Genomic DNA, 20041 nt, shown 5'->3' with positions numbered 1-20041 from the left:
TAAGAAATGACTTGCTAGAGTTTCTATTTATGGATTGACTATTACCTCATTGAAGGACAAAAGGTTAAGATTTTTGGCACTGAACTTCTTTAGATGTCAGACCATTGCTTGGGCTATGCAGCAGATGCATTTCCTTTTCAGTCCCCACAACTTGCTGCTGTTGCTTTCCTGCTCATCACTTCTGTGAAAATCATTGTCCTTTTCCTTCTTCTCTTTTTTGGTCTCTTTGTTTGAACTGTCTTCTGCTTTCATTTCACCATTCTGATGGAAATCTAAGTGTTGTTTTGTGGAACAAGTCTCCCCCTTGATGTCTCCAGGCACTTCCATGCCCAATTTGTGACAGAATTCTCTGTTTTCATTTCTGCTTCTTGGAGACCTGATACCAATTTGTAAACAGTGTCATGTATGGTGCTGTCATGACCGATGTACTGCAGTGAGTGGGTGTGACGCATCACAGTCCTACATGCGGGGCAGGTGTTGTTCTCTTACAAATACTTTACCAAGCAACCCCTACAGAATGTGTGCAGACACTTGGTCACCCTGGTTGCATCAATGAGGTGCCCACTACACAGGCGGCCGGTGATGTGGGCCTTAGTGTCCCACAGCTTAATCCTTCTGGTCAACATCTTTGGCTTTTCCTCTGGATGTCTGTCTGCTTGTTTTTCTTTCTGCCTTAGCATGGAGGCCCCACGTCATCACTCTGACTCACCGATTCTGCCTCACTCTGCACTCTGGTTCACTTCTGGCCCTTACTGTTTTTCAATTTTCTAGCACAGAAACAGTCACTTTTGAGGGATGCCCAGGAGTCCCTGCTACATTGTGAAGCTGTGGTCTTGGTCTTGGGGGTACAGGCAGGGGCACTCCAGGAGAAGGAAGGGGTGCCACTCCTTTCAGATCCACCCCCAAGAGGAGGAGAAAACACCTGTCAAGAATCTAAAATAAAGACATGGAAGTCCCCAGATAGTTTTAATGGTTCCTGATAGTTTTCCTAATAATCTAAATTTCCATCATTTTTCCTCTATCCAGCCTCCTTTTCAACTTCTCTTTAATTAGAGTCCCTGGTCCATCTTTATAATTACTCCTTCACACACAATCAATACCCTTTCTTACCCTCTCTCTATCCCTCACACTCTCCACTGAGCTCTTTTGGTAAAACTTGCTGCTGGTTAAATCTCTGTGCCTACTCACCTCTCCACCCATGCCTGCACCCAAGCAGCTGAATGTGGCTTGAGAAAAACTCACAACCATCTTAACAGGTCTCACTTTAGATATATGATGTCACATCTGAAGTGGGCCTAGAGAGCTGCCTGGCAGTCCTGCCCCATTTCTCTGAGAATGTACTCGCCCACTCTCCAAGACGAATATTTCACGCTTTTTCCTCTTGCCTCAAACCACCAACATTTCTCTTTTCCTTTCCAGTTTTTTTATTTGACTGAGAATAAAAGAAATATAAAGATCCCCTACCCACCAAATCTACCCACCTTCCTGCACCGTGCCTCTTTCTCTGCCTTCCCTTTTTCCTACCGTTGCAGGGGAGAATGTATCCAAACCAGCCTGTGCACTGGACCCTGTCTTCTTTTAGTCATTATGAAGAAGCCAATCTGTCCACTGTGCACCAGGCTTAGTTTTAAGTACCTTATAAATTAACTAATGAAATCCTTACAACAGCCTTGTGAGGTAGGAATAATATGAGTTTTACAGATGAGGGGGTTGAGGCACAGCAAAATTCAGCAACGTGTGCAAAAATCACACAGCCATAATAAATTTGTGTGGCTTCAGAGTCTATGCATGCAGCCACTATAATACCGTGTCTCCCAGGATATTCTCCCGCAGCTGCTTCTGTCTTTCCTGCCTCATTGATTGCCCCTTTCGATGAGATCTGACCCATTAACTTACAAGCAGGTTCTATTTTCTATATTCTATTTTAAGACCCTACCCTTGACCCTGTGTCTGTCTCCACCTGCACCCTGTTTTCTCTGTTCTCCTTTTAGCCAAATTTCTGGTAAGAATTTTGTTTTTGTTTGCTGTGTCTTCTTTTCTAATCTTTTTTTGAACCACTCCAACCTGGCCTTTGTCCATGTCATTCCTCAGAAACAACTTTTGTCAAGGTCACCTGTGTCCTCCTAATGTCCAAGCCAGAGGGACACCCTCAGTCTCTTACTCAGACCCTTGGAGATGCTTTCTTCATTTGCCTTCCTTGACACCACACACTTCTTGGATTTTCTCCCACCCCGGTGGTTACTCCTGTTTCCTGTGTGGATCTTCCTCTGCTGGTCACCCTCTAAGTGGTGGCTTTGCCCGGGAATGTGGTCTGGACCATTTCCCTTTCTGTCTATACTCACCTTCTTGATAATCTCAGCCAGTCTCAAGGCTTTGAATATTATTAATAAATTGACAATTCCCAAACTTTTATCTCTAGCTTTGAAACTTCCCTAGACGTCCAACATTTCTTTGGATGCCATAGGCCATCACACAGTTACTGTATCTCAAATGCAAATTCTTGCTTTGACTCTTTATCTTTTAGATCCCATTTTCAGTCATGTGGCATCTTCCTCCTGCATCTCACACTGTAATTATCAGCAGGGTTCTACCTTCAAATTACATCCCAGATCTGACTACCTCTCTCCTCTTTCCAGATTGTACCCTAGTCCAAAGCACCATAATCTATTCCTGGTTTTTAAATGGACTCCTTATTAGCCTTCTTTCTTCATCTCTTGCTTTGATGCAGCCTGTTCTCCACCCTGTTGCTAGGTTCATTCTTTAAAAATATAAGTCAGTACTACCTGTTCTCAAAAAACCTATTGAAATAAACAAAAGACTTAAAAAAAAAATCGTCAGATCTGGCCCCTGCCTACTTCTTCCTACCTCATTTCCTGTATTTGCCCCGTCCCTCCCAGCCCAGGCTTCTTTGCCATTCTTTGAACACAGCAAGGCCACACCTGCCTCAAGGATTAGGTCCTTGCCATTTCCTCCACTGGGAATGCTCTTCCTGTAGATGTTGACCTAAATTAAACAAGATAATTCATTATTTTGGTATGGCCTCTGTTCAAACTTTACCTTGTCAGAAAAGCTTTCTTTAATCACCCTTTCTAAAATAGCTGTGCCTGGCGTTTTCTATCTTCTTGCCAGTTTTAATGAGAGTGTAGAGTCACCTGTCTATTGGTATATCTGTTTGTTTGCTGTGAGTCTCCCTGAGGGGCATATGGGCTCCATGAAGGCAGAGACATTTTTGCTGTATCCCTAGTGTCTGCAACAGCACCCTTTGGGGGGTTGATAAATATTTGTTGAATTTTTAGAATAGTGACAGGTATTAATCCTACAAAGTTAAAGGATATATAAGAATAAAAAAAGATTAAAGGTGATTTTTTTTTAAAGTTAAAAAGCCCCTAAATGATAGAGGAAAGGTAGTATGTGTGGAGAAAGTTGTGTAGAAGCAGAAAAGGAGAGTCTCAGAATTCTTGGGTGGCTCCAGTTGTTCTTCCTCCCTTCTTTTCTCCACCATAGGAGGAGAATTACCTGTTGCAGTAACTGCTGTGCCGAGAGTCAAGGGGAGAGACCAAAGGGAAGGCCTTCTGTGAACTTTGTGGGCACTTACCAGGGACTGCAGGGGTACATCCATGGTGAGGATGGGGCCTTGAAGTATTGCTAGGAAATTAACATTGGTGAAACAAAATGAAATTGGGAATCATATGTTCCTTACACCCACTCCACTTGAAGCATTGAAAATGACAACTTGTGGTGAAGTGCCATGGCTCACACCTATAATACTAGCATTGTGGGAGGCCGAGGGAGGAGGATTGCTTGAGCCCAGGAGTTTGAGACTGTGGTGAACCATGATCACGCCACTGCACTCCAGCCTGGGTGACAGAGCAAGACTCCATCTCAAAAAAAAAAAACAATAAAATAAAATAAATAATAAAAAAAAATCAAGAAAACGACGAATTGTGAATGTTAACTCTTACAATGAAGATAATGGTAATTTTTAATGTGTTGCCTTTCTGACCACTCCTGGTGAGTATCCCATTTCCCAATTCCTTTAGAGTTGGGTTGAGAATGTTGATGCAATTATTTCCAGTTTCTTGGATTACTCTTCCTTAGAGAGAACAAGATCCAAGAGTGAATTAATGTGCTCCTCACTTACCATTGTTGTGATGTGGATGAATAGAAAAAGCCATGCCAAAATAATGAATTGTCTCCTTTAACATTCATTATAAAGCTATAAAGGGATGGGAACAGCTTCTTTTGAGTTCTGTTAGTATTTCACAGTGTGCTAACTGATAAACTTTTAATGATCTCCAGAAAACAGCAAGGGGATGTTTACTACCCTTGTAAATATAAATGACTTTAATAACAAATCATATTACTTGAACTTTGACTCCCGGTAAACATGATACCTGATACTTATCTGACATAACTATGGTTTTGAAAGTTTAAACTCTAGGACATATGGTGGGTGTGTAATCCTGCAAAGTTCACATTGTCTGACTTTGGCTATAAAGATGTGTTTCAAAAGGCCAAACAATTATTTTGTAGTATTTGGATCATTTCCAAGGATTCATTTGTTTCAGCATAAACTCATTATATGTTTATTCTTCCCTTTGATTTCTTTTTGCCTAGAGGGAGAAGAAGATGAGGATGAAGAGGACGAAGAAGATGAAGATGAAGAAGAGGAAAATGAGGAAGAAGATGAGGAAGATAAAGATAAAGATTCACTGGATGAGGGCTTGGATGGTGACGCTGAGCTGCCAGGTTTTACCCTCCCTGGTATCACGTCCCAGGAACCAGGCTTAGAGGAGGGAAACATGGACCTGTTGGAGGGAGCTACCTACCAGGTGCCAGATGCCCTCGAGTGGGAACAGCAGAATCAAGGCCTGGGTAAGAGTCATGTGTATTTCTCTTTTCCTCCCTTCTCCCCTCCTTTTATATTTCTAAGATGACAGCCTTCTTTCATTGCCATCTATTGTAAAGAAAAATGGGTTTTCTATGTTTATGGGTGGTTTCTACATTTATGGGTGGCTAAGAATATAAGTATAAACTCATCAAAGAAATAACTGATAATTAAAAATTAAAAATTATCACTTATTTCTTCGATGAGTTTATATTTATGCCCTTAAGTAGCCAGGCTCCAAATAGTCTCCAGCTGCCTATTATGAGCACAGTTGCCTGATGTTTGGAAGAAATTCAGTTTTTCCTTCCCAGTTGGGAGACAGTTGTAGGCTTTAGGAGGATATCTGCACAGGGAGGAGATATGTGTAACCAGGATGCTGGACAAGCAGCACCAGGGGACAGAGTCGAAGAACAAATGCATTTTTTGTTCCACTCTGTCCTTTGGGAATTTGTTCCCTAGGGGAAGTTCTTCCCCTGCTTGTAGGTGAGCAGTTGGGCAGTCCCGTGATTTTTCTGTTCAGTCTTGTGGCTGCATTACCTTGTCAAACATGATTTCATTTCAGCAGCTAGGGTGGCCAGACCACTCCATGCTCACTCTCTCTTATTCATGGCCCGTGCTTGTGGTGAGAGACTTGGAGGATGCAGGCCGCTCCTCAGCTCGGCACTTCCTTCCACATCGACAGGAAAGCTCCCCAGTCTGTCCTTCTCCTCTTGTCAGGGGAGACACTATTAAGCTCTCAGTGACTCCTTGAGGCCCTATTCCCTTGACCTGAGGTGAATTAATCTCTTCTGCAAGGAAACTCTTCTCTAAAATGCTCCTAGTCTTTAACAGCTAGGCCCATTGATTCCTTCAATGTGGCAGATGTTAGGTTTAAGAGTCAGAAAAACTGGTACAAATACTAGTTTTGGGGATATGTCATTGAAAACTTGTAAGTTGGTCTGGGCCTTTGCTCTGGATGTAATTCTGGGAGTTGCACTCTATAGATTGGCATACAGGTTGTAGTTGACATGTAGCTGGGATTTCCTGTGGAATATGCTACAGGAAGGAGAGAAGATAATAAGAGATGGGCTTCCAGTGGACAGACATTTCTTGAATTACTTTCTGGCCAAATTCAACATGCATTGGGCAATGATTACTTTAAAAACATGTCACATGAAACTGGTAAAAACTTATAAGGGTATCAAAACATTATAATATCAAAATACTGTAACACAAACACAAAATAAGATGATCTCTGGTCTGTGAACAAGTGAATGAATATTTATTCTGAAATGCTTCTGTTCTACATGAACAGGTTTGAAATGAATGAAATAAGATACAAAATACAAAGATAATTTATACCGAACAGGTTAAAAGCAGACAAAAATCTACACATAAAGTAACTCCTCAGGTTGTGCACAGCTTTATAGTATGGAAGTATCATGTACAGTTAAACAGCTTTTCAATATGGATGGGATGGATATTCAGACGCTCTAGTACTTTACTGGAGAAAGGAGCAAGGGAGACAGGGTTGCCTTAGCACAGAATTAGGAACATCATATGGCATCTACCCTGGATTGTGATCAAAGAAATGAAGTTTCACCACTTATGAAGTGGACTTGCCATCTATGAGTAATTATAAGTAATTAGAGGGTCTTAGAAAACTATAAGGAGGCTCTGAATCAAGGCTAAAATGATCATTTGGGCTGTGGTATTATCATGCTCCTCAATGCAAATTTACCACTGAATAGGAGTCAGGTTTTTAAGGAATCAGCTTTACTGAGGTATATATTATATACAATAAATTGCACCCACTGAAAGCATACGATTTGATGAGTTTTGAGAGTTGTATACACCCATGCAACCCCCATCACAATCACGCCACAGAGCATTTCCATCATCCCACCACCAGTGATTCCTCATGCCCTTTTGCAGTCCATCCCTCCCTCAGCCCCCAACCTCAGGTAACCATTGGCCTTTGGTCACTATAGATTAGTTTGCATTTTCTAGAATTTTGTACAAATGACATCATATGGTGTATACCATTTTGTGTCTGGCTTAGATCACTTAGCATAAAGATTTTGAGATTCAACTATGTTGTATGTATCAGTAGTTTGTTCCTTGTTATATATAACATACACACATGTACACACATGCACACACCCACACACACATCCACACACATATATATAGCTGACTAGTGTTCAATTGTATGGATATACCATGTTTTGCTCATCTAGTCACCTGTTGATGAACACCTGAGTTGTTCCCTGTTTTGGCTAATAGCAGTTAAATTTTAAGGCTTGTCAGGCTTGAGGCTTAGGACAAAAAGCTCTGTTGTCCTCCTGTCCTGACTCCTGATTTCAGTCCCCTTGCACAGCTAAAGTTCTTTTTTTTTTTTTTTTGAGAAAGAGTCTCACTCTGTCGCCCAGACTGGAGTGCAGTGGGGTGATCTCGACTCACTGCAAACTCTGCCTCCCGGGTTCAAACAATTCTCCTGCCTCAGCCTCCCGAGCAGCTGGGACTACAGGTACCCGCTACCATGCCCAGCTAATTTTTGTATTTTTAGTAGAGACGGGGTTTCACCATATTGGCCAGGCTGGTCTCAAACTCCTGACCTTAGGTGATCTGCCCACCGTGGCCTCCCAAAGTGCTGGGGGTACAGGCATGACCCACCGCGCCCAGCCACAGCTTAAGTTTCTTAAATTAGTGATACCAGTTTAGTAATTTTTTATGCTTTTAAAAATGACTTCTCCAGATCCTGAGTTTTTAAAAATATATCAGACTTTTTCTTATTATCTACTATTTCTCTAGGTGTCTCTTACTTTTTGCTGTTGCTTCTTTTTCTAATAAATTCATTTTGTCAACATGTTTTCAGCATTGTGGGTTTCCTGGGAACCAAAGCAAGGAACAAATATTTCAAACTGTTCTTCTCACTGTGAGAAGATTGTGTTTGAGGGGTGTCTGGGTCTAGAATTTTATTAGCCCACCAACCTTTTCTCAGAAGGACAGGAATATCTCCTAGTAATTCAAAACCAATAACAACTTCTGGATCAATATTAAATGGTACAGTTTACTAGATACTCTCAGGTCAGGTAAAATAGTAGAAACTCTTTCCTTCTTTGTGATGGATTTTGTGGTAGGTGGAATAATGGCTCCCCAAAGATGTCCATGTCCTAACATCTGGAACCTGTGAATAAATTACCCTACATGGAAAAAGAGACTTTACTGATTTGATTAAATTAAAGATCTTTAGGCTGGGCACAGTGGCTCACACCTATAATCCCAGTGCTTTAAGAGGCTGAGGCAGGAGGATTGTTTGAGGCCAGGAGTTTGAGGACAGCCTGGGGAACATAGCAAGACCCCATCTCTACAAAAACCGCAAAAAGTTAGCTGAGGGTGGTGTGTGCCTGTAGTCCCAGCTACTCAGGAGGCTGAGGTGGGAGGATCACTTAGGCCAGGTGTATTATTAGTTTGTTATCATGCTGCTATGAAGAGATACCTGAGACTGGGTAATTTATAAAGGAAAGAGGTTTAATTGACTCACAGTTCTGCAGGGCTGGGGAGGCCTCTGGAAATTTACAATCATGGCAGAAGGGGAAGCAAACATGTCCTTCTTCACGTGGTAGCAGGGAGGAAAATTGCAGTGGGAGAAAAGCACCCTATAAAATCATCAAATCTTGTGAGAACTCACTCACTACTGTGAGAACAGCACGGGGAAACTGCCCCCATGATCGAAGCACCTCCCACGAAGTCCGTCCCAGGACACATTTGGATTATGGGAACTACAGTTCAAGACGAGATTTGGGTTGGGGCACAGCCAAACCATATCACCAGGAGTTTAAGGCTGGAATAAGCCATGATTATGCCACTGTATTCCAGCCTGGGTGACAGAGTAAGACTCTGTCTAAAAAAAAACCCAAAAAGTTAAGGATCTTTAAATTGGAATGGGTAGGTTATCCTGGATTATTGGGTGGGCTCATTATAATTAAACGGTTCTTATAAGAGGGAAGTAGGAGGTTCAGAGTCAGAGAAAAACATGTGATGATGGGAGCAGAGGTCGGAGTGATGTAGCCATTAGCCAAGGAATGCTGTCAGCCTCTAGAAGCTGGAAAAGGCAAGGAAACTGATTCTCCTTCAAGGCCTCTGGAAGGAATGCAGCCCTGCCAATATCCTGGTTTTAGCTCAGTGAGACCTGTTTCAGACTTTTGACCTCCAGAACTGCAAGGTAATAAATTTGTGTTATCTGAAGTTTGTGGTAATTTGTTAGAGCAGCCATAGGGAATGGATTCAGATCTCAATAGGTATTTAAGGAGCAGCAGCATTTTGCAGCATTTTGAAAGCAGAGCCTCATGGCAGCTATGCTCAGAGTATAAACATTGTAAAATTACGTATACTTTTTCCTGTAATGAATCAATAAAAATGCAAACACTGAGATCCTTTGAAAAGTAATTCTATTTAATATGATAACACTTTAATTGGCTGTCCTCTTCATTCCTATTTTTAAATGGGGTTGTTTTATTTATAGGTTATCACCTCCATTTTTACAATATGAATGGTATTCCAAAGCAAATGCTAAAACCCATATAAATTTTAAAAAATGAACAGATTGAGGTGGGTAGTGAACTAAAAATAATGCAAACTCTTGGAATAGATTATAGTCTCATTTCCTGTGAAGTGCCAAGAGCAGGAACATAGATGACTTTCTAAGGCAAAGCAGTAGATTCAGGCCTCAAATTCTCTGTACTTCTGTTTTCTGCACTGTTACATATGCATTGCCTCTGAAGCTTTAGAGGGAGAGAACTTAGTTTCTTCATCTTGCTGCAGGGAATTGTGACTGTGGAGTGAACTGTGTGTTGTTGGGATAGAGAGCATCAGGAGTGAAAGTTCCATGTTTTGATGGAGGTGTATTGACTGATGGGTCAAACGCTAGTTGCATATAGGAAGCTCTGTATTCACATATGCAGAATTAATTTCTTCTCTCATCTAACAGGTTCATTTTCACATTTATTAACAAGAACCTGTACAGAGAGCAGACACTGTGACCCACACCACTTCTTATCCTGTTGCTATAATAAATCACACAATTATCCTCTTTAAAGTATAAAAATCAGTATGACCAAAGATGAATCAACCTATCCATTTTAATGTTTATTTCCAATGTAATTAATACCTGGTGATTCATTTCTTTATTCTTGCTATATTTGTTAGAATGCCTTCAGTTATAGATTATAGAAATCCTAACTCAAATTGGTTTATAGAATGAAGAAATACATTTTTTTCCCTCAAAACAAGAAGTCCAGAAATAAAGCTCCTGGGTCTATTGATGCAGAACCCCAGTTGTCAGCAGTGACACAAGTGTTTTCCATTTTGCTCTACTACTATCCTTGGTGTGTTGACTTGGCTCTCAGGCTGGCTTCCTTTTAGTTGCAATGGCTGCAACAATTTCAGGTTTCACAGAAAAGACGTTGTTCAGAGAAGGAAGGCAACTGTCTTTTCACTGTGCTGCTTTCTTTCCTTTTTTTTTTTTTTTTTTTTGAGACGGAGTCTTACTTTGTCGCCCAGGCTGGAGTGCAGTGGCGTGATCTTGGCTCACTACAACCTCCACCTCCTGGGTTCAAGTGATTCTCCCACCTCAGCCTCCCCAGTAGCTGAGATTACAGGCATGCACCATGCCTGTAATTTTTGTATTTTTAGTAGAGATGGGGTTTCGCCATGTTGGCCAGGCTGATCTCGAACTCCTGACCTCAAGTGATCTGCCTGCCTCGGTCTCCCAAAGTGCTGGGATTACAGGCATGAGCTACTGTGCCTGGCCCACTGTGCTTCTTTCTTTCTTTTCTTTTTCTTTTTTTTTTTGAGACAGGTTCTCACTCTGTCTCCCAGGCTGGAGTGCAGTGGTGTGATCTCAGCTCATTGCAACCTCCACCTCTCGGGTTCAAGCGATTCTCCTGCCTCAGCAGCCCGAGTGGCTGGGATTACAGGCACACACCACCACAGCCCAGCTAATTTTTGTATTTTTAGTAGAGATGGGGTTTTACCATATTGGCTAGGCTGGTCTTGCACTCCCGACCTCAAGTGATCAGTCTGCCTTGGCCTCCTAAAGTACTGAGATTACAGGGGTGAGCCACTGTGCCTGGCCACTGTACTTCTTTCTTAAGAGAGAGGCAGCCTTTCAAGAATCCCCCAGTAGACTATATCATGCCCCTGCTTGGCTGAGATTAGGTCACATGCCCATTTCTGAACAATCGTTGGCAAGGGGAATGTGATCACGTGATGGGTGGAATGGACGGAGCCAGAGGGCAGTTACCACGTGTGTCACTCATGGTTTCTGTGTTGTTCTGTTTTCTTCTCTTGTCGGTGATACACATCTATGTCTCTTCTATCCTCTAAGAATCCCATGATCAATCTTGTTAAATTATTATCTTTATTTGGTTTGAGTTCATGAGTTCTGGACGAGAGCTTGAGGGTGGCATTGTTCCATCTCAAGAAGAGACCATTTTTGGCTACTTTAGAATTTGATTGATGTTCCAGGTGGATAAAGCTATCGGTTTGTTAATGGAGAATTATTATAGCTCTCTTTACTTTTTTCAGAAGTCTACATCTAACATTGGAATGGACACTTGATTGAGGAAGTGGTAAATTTTTCTCTGGAAATCCTTAACAAACATGATGCTTAATTAATGGTCTAGGGATGTTTGTGTAAAACAGAGGAATGGAGGGGAGCACTCATGTATCTATCTTTTAACCAGATACTCATTGAGCACCTACAAAGTGTGTGCTGTATGTTCTGAAAATAGTGAGAGGCTGACAGATAAAGAGATACATAGTCATGGGGCAGAGTGTGGTCTCATAAATGTGAGGTCAGTGGCTGAGCAATTCTATAGTGAGGGACTAAATCATCACTTATCACCAGGGCTCGCTTTGAGTGGGCAGCCCTCTCATTTGAGGTGTGACTTCAGGGATGCACTGTCTGATCCTCTAATTTATATCAGCCTTGCTGTCCTCACACAGTGCCTGCTTTCCAATATTAGAGCCTTCCTTTGCATTGATATGTGTCTTCAGAAGGCCTTAGAAAAATGCAGAACTGCTATCTGGGTAGAACAACTCATGAAGACATTATCATTTATTATGCTCTATAAGGGATTAATTTATCAGGTTCATTAGCTGCTCATTTGGCAAGATGAAAGGGAGAGGCACATAAGACGCATGTGTTTTGAATTGGTAGGAGGGTAGACTGCATTGCGGCCTAAGTGTGGGAAGTAGGCCTTCTGGAAACAGAGCACTTGACTGTGAGGAAGTGAGACCCTTAGCCCTAAAATATGTCAGCACTCTCTTCTCTTCCTCCTTTTTCTTATTATCCATTTAAAACACTTAACATGTAGCTAAGATTGACTACTTAATATAGTGCAACACAGACTGTGGCAGCAAGGAAAAGATGCTTTGCAAAAAATAGTGGGAAGTGTGAGATTTCAAACAGCTCCTCATTGCAACAAATGTCAGTGTATTTTGATTTCAACATGTTAAGCTATGGCTTAAAGGTTTGCTCGAAGCTGCCAAGACTAACATAATTAAGTATGTGTATGGAATGAGTGGAAGGAAAGAAACCTCAGCCCAATGTAACCAGCACAAAGAGAGATGGTAGATTGGCTAAAGCCCCTAGACGACTGCTCTCAATCTTGGCTGCCAGTGGAATCCATTTCTTAGCGCTCCTAGAGAGCTATAAAAATTACTGATACCTGGATGCTACCCCTATAAAACAAGTGTCTTAAACTGAATCTACTGGTTGTGCCCCAGGGGTGAGGCAGCTTCTGTTTATATAGGGAGATGGAGAAAGAGCATTTTCAGAAGTGTTGCTGTACATTGTGAATGGAATCCCCATGAGCACAAATTTACATTACTTTTAATGATCTTTTATGTGTTAGATTAATGTGTCTTAAAAAAAAACCCTCAGCTTTTTATAATCATATAGAGATTAAACAAAGTCAATATTCATGATTTAATTTTCCTGGAAAGCTCATGGTCACATTACAGACTCCTAAATCTGGACCATGGAGGTGTATACTCAGACACCTGTATCCAGGATGAGTGGGCATCTCCCAGTAGGAGCTTCCTCAAGTAGGTATCTGCCAGACGCCTGAGAGTCCTTCCATTCCCAAGATGGTACCCAGGGTTTCTGAATTAGAGAGTAATGCCATTCACTCTTTCTCTGGAAAGAATGGAATTATTTTTCCTAGACAAGAGAAGCAAAGACGTGGGTGCAGACCTCTTTTTTTTTTTTTTTTTTTCACATTAGCTAAGACACCCTGGTGCTAGAGTTTAAAGCAGAGATAATGATCTCTGCCTTGTGAGGATGAACATGTAAAAGAAACTAAACATAAGAAAAATGAACACGTAAGAGGAGGATGCCTTTTAAGTCTGATAATTTTTTTATTCATAGATATTTCCATTTGAATTGTTGGTTATTTGTGGATTTGTAGTAGTTGGGAATGTCTAGGGAAGAATATCTATATGCTTGTGGTAAAGGATTCAACAAACTCAGGATTTTAGTAGGTTTTAAATGCATGTATTGCCTGAGTTTTCCTCTTATGTATTTATATCCTGCTGTATTGTACCTATTTGTGCTAGAAACTCCAAATCCTCTTTTTAGCATGAGGTAGGTTATAAATAGGTTAAATACCCAAAAATGAATAGACTTCCGTCCTGCTGCTCATTCCCAACTGTGCTCGCAGATGTGCACTGCGAACTACAAACACAGAATTCATTAGAACCAAAAGTCAGAAAGAGAACTGGCCAAGCCTAAAGAAAAGCAGGTGCTAGCCTAAAAGGAATTTAATGTACTCTGTGTTTTTCTTTTATTTTTATGTTCACGAGACTTCTGATGAACAGTTCTAGATATTGGTTACAGTCAAATTCTTGTTTTCCTTTCACATAAGATACTTTAAGGTATTTGGAAAGAGGAAAGGATTGATGGCATAGATAATTTTGTGGGTTGTCCAAGTTTTTCTTTATTTTATTTTATTATTATTATTATTATACTTTAAGTTTTAGGGTACATGTGCACAATGTGCAGGTTAGTTACATATGTATACATATGCCATGCTGGTGTGCTGCACCCATTAACTCATCATTTAGCATTAGGTATATCGCCTAATGCTATCCCTCCCCCCTCCCCCCTCCCCACAACAGTCCCCAGAGTGTGATGTTCCCCTTCCTGTGTCCATGTGTTCTCATTGTTCAGTTCCCGTCTATGAGTGAGAACATGCGGTGTTTGGTTTTTTGTCCTTGTGATAGTTTACTGAGAATGATGATTTCCAGTTTCATCCATGTCCCTACAAAGGACATGAACTCATCATTTTTTATGGCTGCATAGTATTCCATGGTGTATATATGCCACATTTTCTTAATCCAGTCTATCATTGTTGGACATTTGGGTTGGTTCCAAGTCTTTGCTATTGTGAATAGTGCCGCAGTAAACATACGTGTGCATGTGTCTTTATAGCAGCATGATTTATAGTCCTTTGGGTATATACCCAGTAATGGGATGGCTGGGTCAAGTGGTATTTCTAGTTCTAGATCCCTGAGGAATTGCCACACTGACTTCCACAATGGTTGAACTAGTTTACCGTCCCACCAACAGTGTAAAAGTGTTCCTGTTTCTCCACATCCTCCCCAGCACCTGTTGTTTCCTGACTTTTTAATGATTGCCATTCTAACTGGTGTGAGATGGTATCTCATTATGGTTTTGATTTGCATTTCTCTGATGGCCAGTGATGATGAGCATTTTTTCATGTGTCTTTTGGCTGCATAAATGTCTTCTTTTGAGAAGTGTCTGTTCATATCCTTCATCCACTTTTTGATGGGGTTGTTTTTTTCTTGTAAATTTGTTGGAGTTCATTGTAGATTCTTGATGTTAGCCCTTTGTCAGATGAGTAGGTTGCGAAAATTTTCTCCCATTTTGTAGGTTGCCTGTTCACTCTGATGGTAGTTTCTTTTGCTGTGCAGAAGCTTTTTAGTTTAATTAGATCCCATTTGTCAATTTTGGCTTTTGTTGCCATTGCTTTTGGTGTTTTAGATATGAAGTCCTTGCCCATGCCTATGTCCTGAATGGTAATGCCTAGGTTTTCTTCTATGGTTTTTATGGTTTTAGGTCTAATGTTTAAGTCTTTAATCATCTTGAATTAATTTTTGTATAAGGTGTAAGGAAGGGATCCAGTTTCAGCTTTCTACATATGGCTAGCCAGTTTTCCCAGCACCATTTATTAAATAGGGAATCCTTTCCCCATTGCTTGTTTTTCTCAGGTTTGTCAAAGATCAGATAGTTGTAGATATGCGACGTTATTTCTGAGGGCTCTGTTCTGTTCCATTGATCTATATCTCTGTTTTGGTACCAGTACCATGCTGTTTTGGTTACTGTAGCCTTGCAGTATAGTTTGAAGTCAGGTAGTGTGATGCCTCCAGCTTTGTTCTTTTGGCTTAGGATTGACTTGGTGATGCGGGCTCTTTTTTGGTTCCATATGAACTTTCAAGTAGTTTTTTCCAGTTCTGTGAAAAAAGTCATTGGTAGCTTGATGGGGATGGCATTGAATCTGTAAATGACCTTGGGCAGTATGGCCATTTTCACGATATTGATTCTTCCTACCCATGAGCATGGAATGTTCTTCCATTTGTTTGTATCCTCTTTTATTTCCTTGAGCAGTGGTTTGTAGTTCTCCTTCAAGAGGTCCTTCACGTCCCTTGTAAGTTGGATTCCTAAGTATTTTATTGTGTTTGAAGCAATTGTGAATGGGCGTTCACTCATGATTTGGCTCTCTGTTTGTCTGTTATTGGTGTATAAGAATGCTTGTGATTTTTGCACATTGATTTTGTATCCTGAGACTTTGCTGAAGTTGCTTATCAGCTTAAGGAGATTTTGGGCTGAGACAATGGGGTTTTCTAGATATACAATCATGTCGTCTGCGAACAGGGACAGTTTGACTTCCTCTTTTCCTAATTGAATACCCTTTATTTCCTTCTCCTGCCTAATTGCCCTGGCCAGAACTTCCAACACTATGTTGAATAGGAGTGGTGAGAGAGGGCATCCCTGTCTTGTGCCAGTTTTCAAAGGGAATGCTTCCAGTTTTTGCCCATTCAGTATGATATTGGCTGTGGGTTTGTCATAGGTAGCTCTTATTATTTTGAGATATGTCCCATCAATACCTAATTTATTGAGAGTTTTTAGCATGAAGGGTTGTTGAATTTTGTCAAAGGCCTTTTCTGCCCCTATTGAGATAATCATGTGGTTTTTGTCTTTGGTTCTGTTTATATGCTGGATTACATTTATTGATTTACGTATATTGAACCAGCCTTGCATCCCAGGGATGAAGCCCACTTGATCATGGTGGATAAGGTTTTTGATGTGCTGCTGGATTTGATTTGCCAATATTTTATTGAGGATTTTTGCATCAATGTTCATCAAGGATATTGGTCTAAAATTCTCTTTTTTTGTTGTGTCTCTGCCCGGCTTTGGTATCAGGATGATGCTGGCCTCATAAAATGAGTTAGGGAGGATTCCTTCTTTTTCTATTCATTGGAATAGTTTCAGAAGGAATGGTACCAGTTCCTCCTTGTACCTCTGGTAGAATTCGGCTGTGAATCCATCTGGTCCTGGACTCTCTTTGGTTGGTAAGCTATTGATTATTGCCACAATTTCAGATCCTGTTATTGGTCTATTCAGAGATTCAACTTCTTCCTGGTTTAGTCTTGGGAGAGTGTATGTGTCGAGGAATTTATCCATTTCTTCTAGATTTTCTAGTTTATTTGCATAGAGGTGTTTATAGTATTCTCTGATGGTAGTTTGTATTTCTGTGGGATCGGTGGTGATATCCCCTTTATCATTTTTTATTGCATCTATTTGATTCTTCTCTCTTTTTTTCTTTATTAGTCTTGCTAGCAGTCTATCAATTTTGTTCATCCTTTCAAAAAACTAGCTCCGGGATTCATTAATTTTTTGAAGGGTTTTTGTGTCTCTATTTCCTTCAGTTCTGCTCTGATTTTAGTTATTTCTTGCCTTCTGCTAGCTTTTGAATATGTTTGCTCTTGCTTTTCTAGTTCTTTTAATTGTGATGTTAGGGTGTCAATTTTGGATCTTTCCTGCTTTCTCTTGTGGGCATTTAGTGCTATAAATTTCCCTATACACACTGCTTTGAATGCATCCCAGAGATTCTGGTATGTTGTGTCTTTGTTCTCATTGGTTTCAAAGAACATCTTTATTTCTGCCTTCATTTCATTATGTACCCAGTAGTCATTCAGGAGCAGGTTTTTTAGCTTCCATGTAGTTGAGTGGTTTTGAGTGAGTTTCTTAATCCTGAGTTCTAGTTTGATTGCACTGTGGTCTGAGAGACAGTTTGTTTTCATTTCTGTTCTTTTACATCTGCTGAGGAGAGCTTTACTTCCAACTATGTGGTCAATTTTGGAATAGGTGTGGTTTGGTGCTGAAAAAAATGTATATTCTGTTGATTTGGGGTGGAGAGTTCTGTAGATGTCTATTAGGTCTGCTTGGTGCAGAGCTGAGTTCCATTCCTGGGTATCCTTGTTAACTTTCTGTCTTGTTGATCTGTCTAATGTTGATGGTGGGGTGTTAAAGTCTCCCATTATTATTGTGTGGGAGTCTAAGTCTCTTTGTAGTTCTCTATGGACTTGCTTTATGAATCTGGGTGCTCCTGTATTGGGTGCATATATGTTTAGGATAGTTAGCTCTTCTTGTTGAATTGATCCCTTTACCATTATGTAATGGCCTTCTTTGTCTCTTTTGATCTTTGTTGGTTTAAAGTCTGTTTTATCAGAGACTAGGATTGCAACCCCTGCCTTTTTTTGTTTTCCATTTGCTTGGTAGATCTTCTGCCATCCTTTTATTTTGAGCCTGTATATGTCTCTGCACGTGAGATGGGTTTCCTGAATACAGCACACTGATGGGTCTTGTCTCTTTATCCCATTTGCCGGTCTATGTCTTTTAATTGGAGCATTTAGTCCATTTACATTTAAAGTTAATATTGTTATGTGTGAATTTGATCCTGTCATTATGATGTTAGCTGGTTATTTTGCTCGTTAGTTGATGCAGTTTCTTCCTAGTCTCGATGGTCTTTACATTTTGGCATGATTTTGCAGCGGCTGGTACCGATTGTGCCTTTCCATGTTTAGTGCTTCCTTCAGTAGCTCTTTTAGGGCAGGCCTGGTGGTGACAAAATCTCTCAGCATTTGCTTGTCTGTAAAGTATTTTCTTTCTCCTTCACTTATGAAGCATAGTTTGGCTGGCTATGAAATTCTGGGTTGAAAATTCTTTTCTTTAAGAATGTTGAATACTGGCCCCCACTCTCTTCTGGCTTGTAGAGTTTCTGCCGAGAGATCCGCTGTTAGTGTGATGGGCTTCCCTTTGTGGGTAACCCGACCTTTCTCTCTGGCTGCCCTTAACATTTTTTCCTTCATTTCAACTTTGGTGAATCTGACAATTATGTGTCTTGGAGTTGCTCTTCTCGAGGAGTATCTTTGTGGCGTTCTCTGTATTTCCTGAATCTGAATGTTGGCCTGCCTTGCTAGATTGGTGAAGTTCTCCTGGATAATATCCTGCAGAGTGTTTTCCAACTTGTTTCCATTCTCCCCATCACTTTCAGGTACACCAATCAGACGCAGATTTGGTCTTTTCACATAGTCCCATATTTCTTGGAGGCTTTGTTCATTTCTTTTTATTCTTTTTTCTCTAAACTTCCCTTCTCGCTTCATTTCATTCATTTCATCTTCCATCACTGATACCCTTTCTTCCAGTTGATCGCATTGGCTCCTGAGGCTTCTGCATTCTTCACGTTGTTCTCGAGCCTTGGCTTTCAGCTCCATCAGCTCCTTTAAGCACTTGTCTGTATTGGTTATTCTGGTTATACATTCGTCTGAATGTTTTTCAAAGTTTTCAACTTCTTTGCCTTCGGTTTGAATTTCCTCCTGTAGCTCGGAGTAGTTTGATCGTCTGAAGCCTTCTTCTCTCAGCTCGTCAAAGTCATTCTCCGTCCAGCTTTGTTCAGTTGCTGGTGAGTAACTGCGTTCCTTTGGAGGAGGAGAGGCGCTCTGCTTTTTAGAGTTTCCGGTTTTTCTGCTCTGTTTTTTCCCCATCTTTGTGGTTTTATCTACTTTTGGTCTTTGATGATGGTGATGTACAGATGGGTTTTTGGTGTGGATGTCCTTTCTGTTAGTTTTCCTTCTAACAGACAGGACCCTCAGCTGCAGGTCTGTTGGAGTACCCGGCCGGCCTTGTGAGGTGTCAGTCTGCCCCTGCTGGGGGGTGCCTCCCAGTTAGGCTGCTCTGGGGTCAGGGGTCAGGGACCCACTTGAGGAGGCAGTCTGCCCGTTCTCAGATCTCCAGCTGCGTGCTGGGAGAACCACTGCTCTCCTCAAAGCTGTCAGACAGGGACATTTAAGTCTGCAGAGGTTACTGCTGTCTTTTTGTTTGTCTGTGCCCTGCCCCCAGAGGTGGAGGCTACAGAGGCAGGCAGGCCTCCTTGAGCTGTGGTGGGCTCCACCCATTTCGAGCTTCCCGGCTGCTTTGTTTACCTAAGGGAGCCTGGGCAATGGTGGGTGCCCCTCCCCCAGCCTCGCTGCCGCCTTGCAGTTTGATCTCAGACTGCTGTGCTAGCAATCAGTGAGACTCCGTAGGCGTAGGACCCTCAGAGCCAGGTGCGGGATATAATCCCCCGGTGTGCCATTTCCTAAGCCTGTCGGAAAAGCACACGATTTTCCAGGTGCCGTCTGTCGCCCCTTTCCTTGACCAGGAGAGGGAACTCCCTGACCCCTTGTGCTTCCCGAGTGAGGCAATGCCTCGCCCTGCTTCGGCTGGCGCATGGTGCGCTGCACCCACTGTCCTGCACCCACTGTCTGGCACTCCCTAGTGAGATGAACCCGGTACCTTAGATGGAAATGCAGAAATCACCTGTCTTCTGTGTCACTCACGCTGGGAGCTGTAGACCAGAGCTGTTCGTATTCGGCCATCTTGGCTCCTCCAAGTTTTTCTTAAAGACTGACATTTAATGATGTTTTCACAGCTATGTAGGAATTCCATGCCAAAAATCTCAGGCAGACAGCACTGAAGCTTCAGGAATTCATTAATTCCAAGAGTCATAGACAGAACCCAGATTAACCCAGATGCTGTTCACT

At 41.5% G+C, this 20041-nt stretch overlaps 1 protein-coding gene and 1 pseudogene across 7 annotated transcripts in view; one reads left to right on the top strand and one right to left on the bottom strand.

Moving 5' to 3' along the window:
- Positions 1–20041, top strand: part of ARMH4 (armadillo like helical domain containing 4) — a 200304-nt gene that overhangs the window by 98931 nt on the left and 81332 nt on the right. For all 7 annotated transcript variants that reach the window (XM_054530674.2, XM_024231939.3, XM_024231940.3 and 4 more), the window contains one exon: positions 4618–4875. In XM_054530674.2, the coding sequence (XP_054386649.2) occupies positions 4618–4875 (258 nt within the window). The remainder of the gene's footprint in view (positions 1–4617; positions 4876–20041) is intronic.
- On the bottom strand, positions 28–632 carry LOC112128802 (polycomb group RING finger protein 3-like; annotated as a pseudogene).

Source organism: Pongo abelii, chromosome 15 (assembly GCF_028885655.2).
Source record: "Pongo abelii isolate AG06213 chromosome 15, NHGRI_mPonAbe1-v2.0_pri, whole genome shotgun sequence".
NCBI lineage: Eukaryota > Metazoa > Chordata > Mammalia > Primates > Hominidae > Pongo > Pongo abelii.
This window is presented reverse-complemented; position numbering and strand designations above follow the sequence as displayed.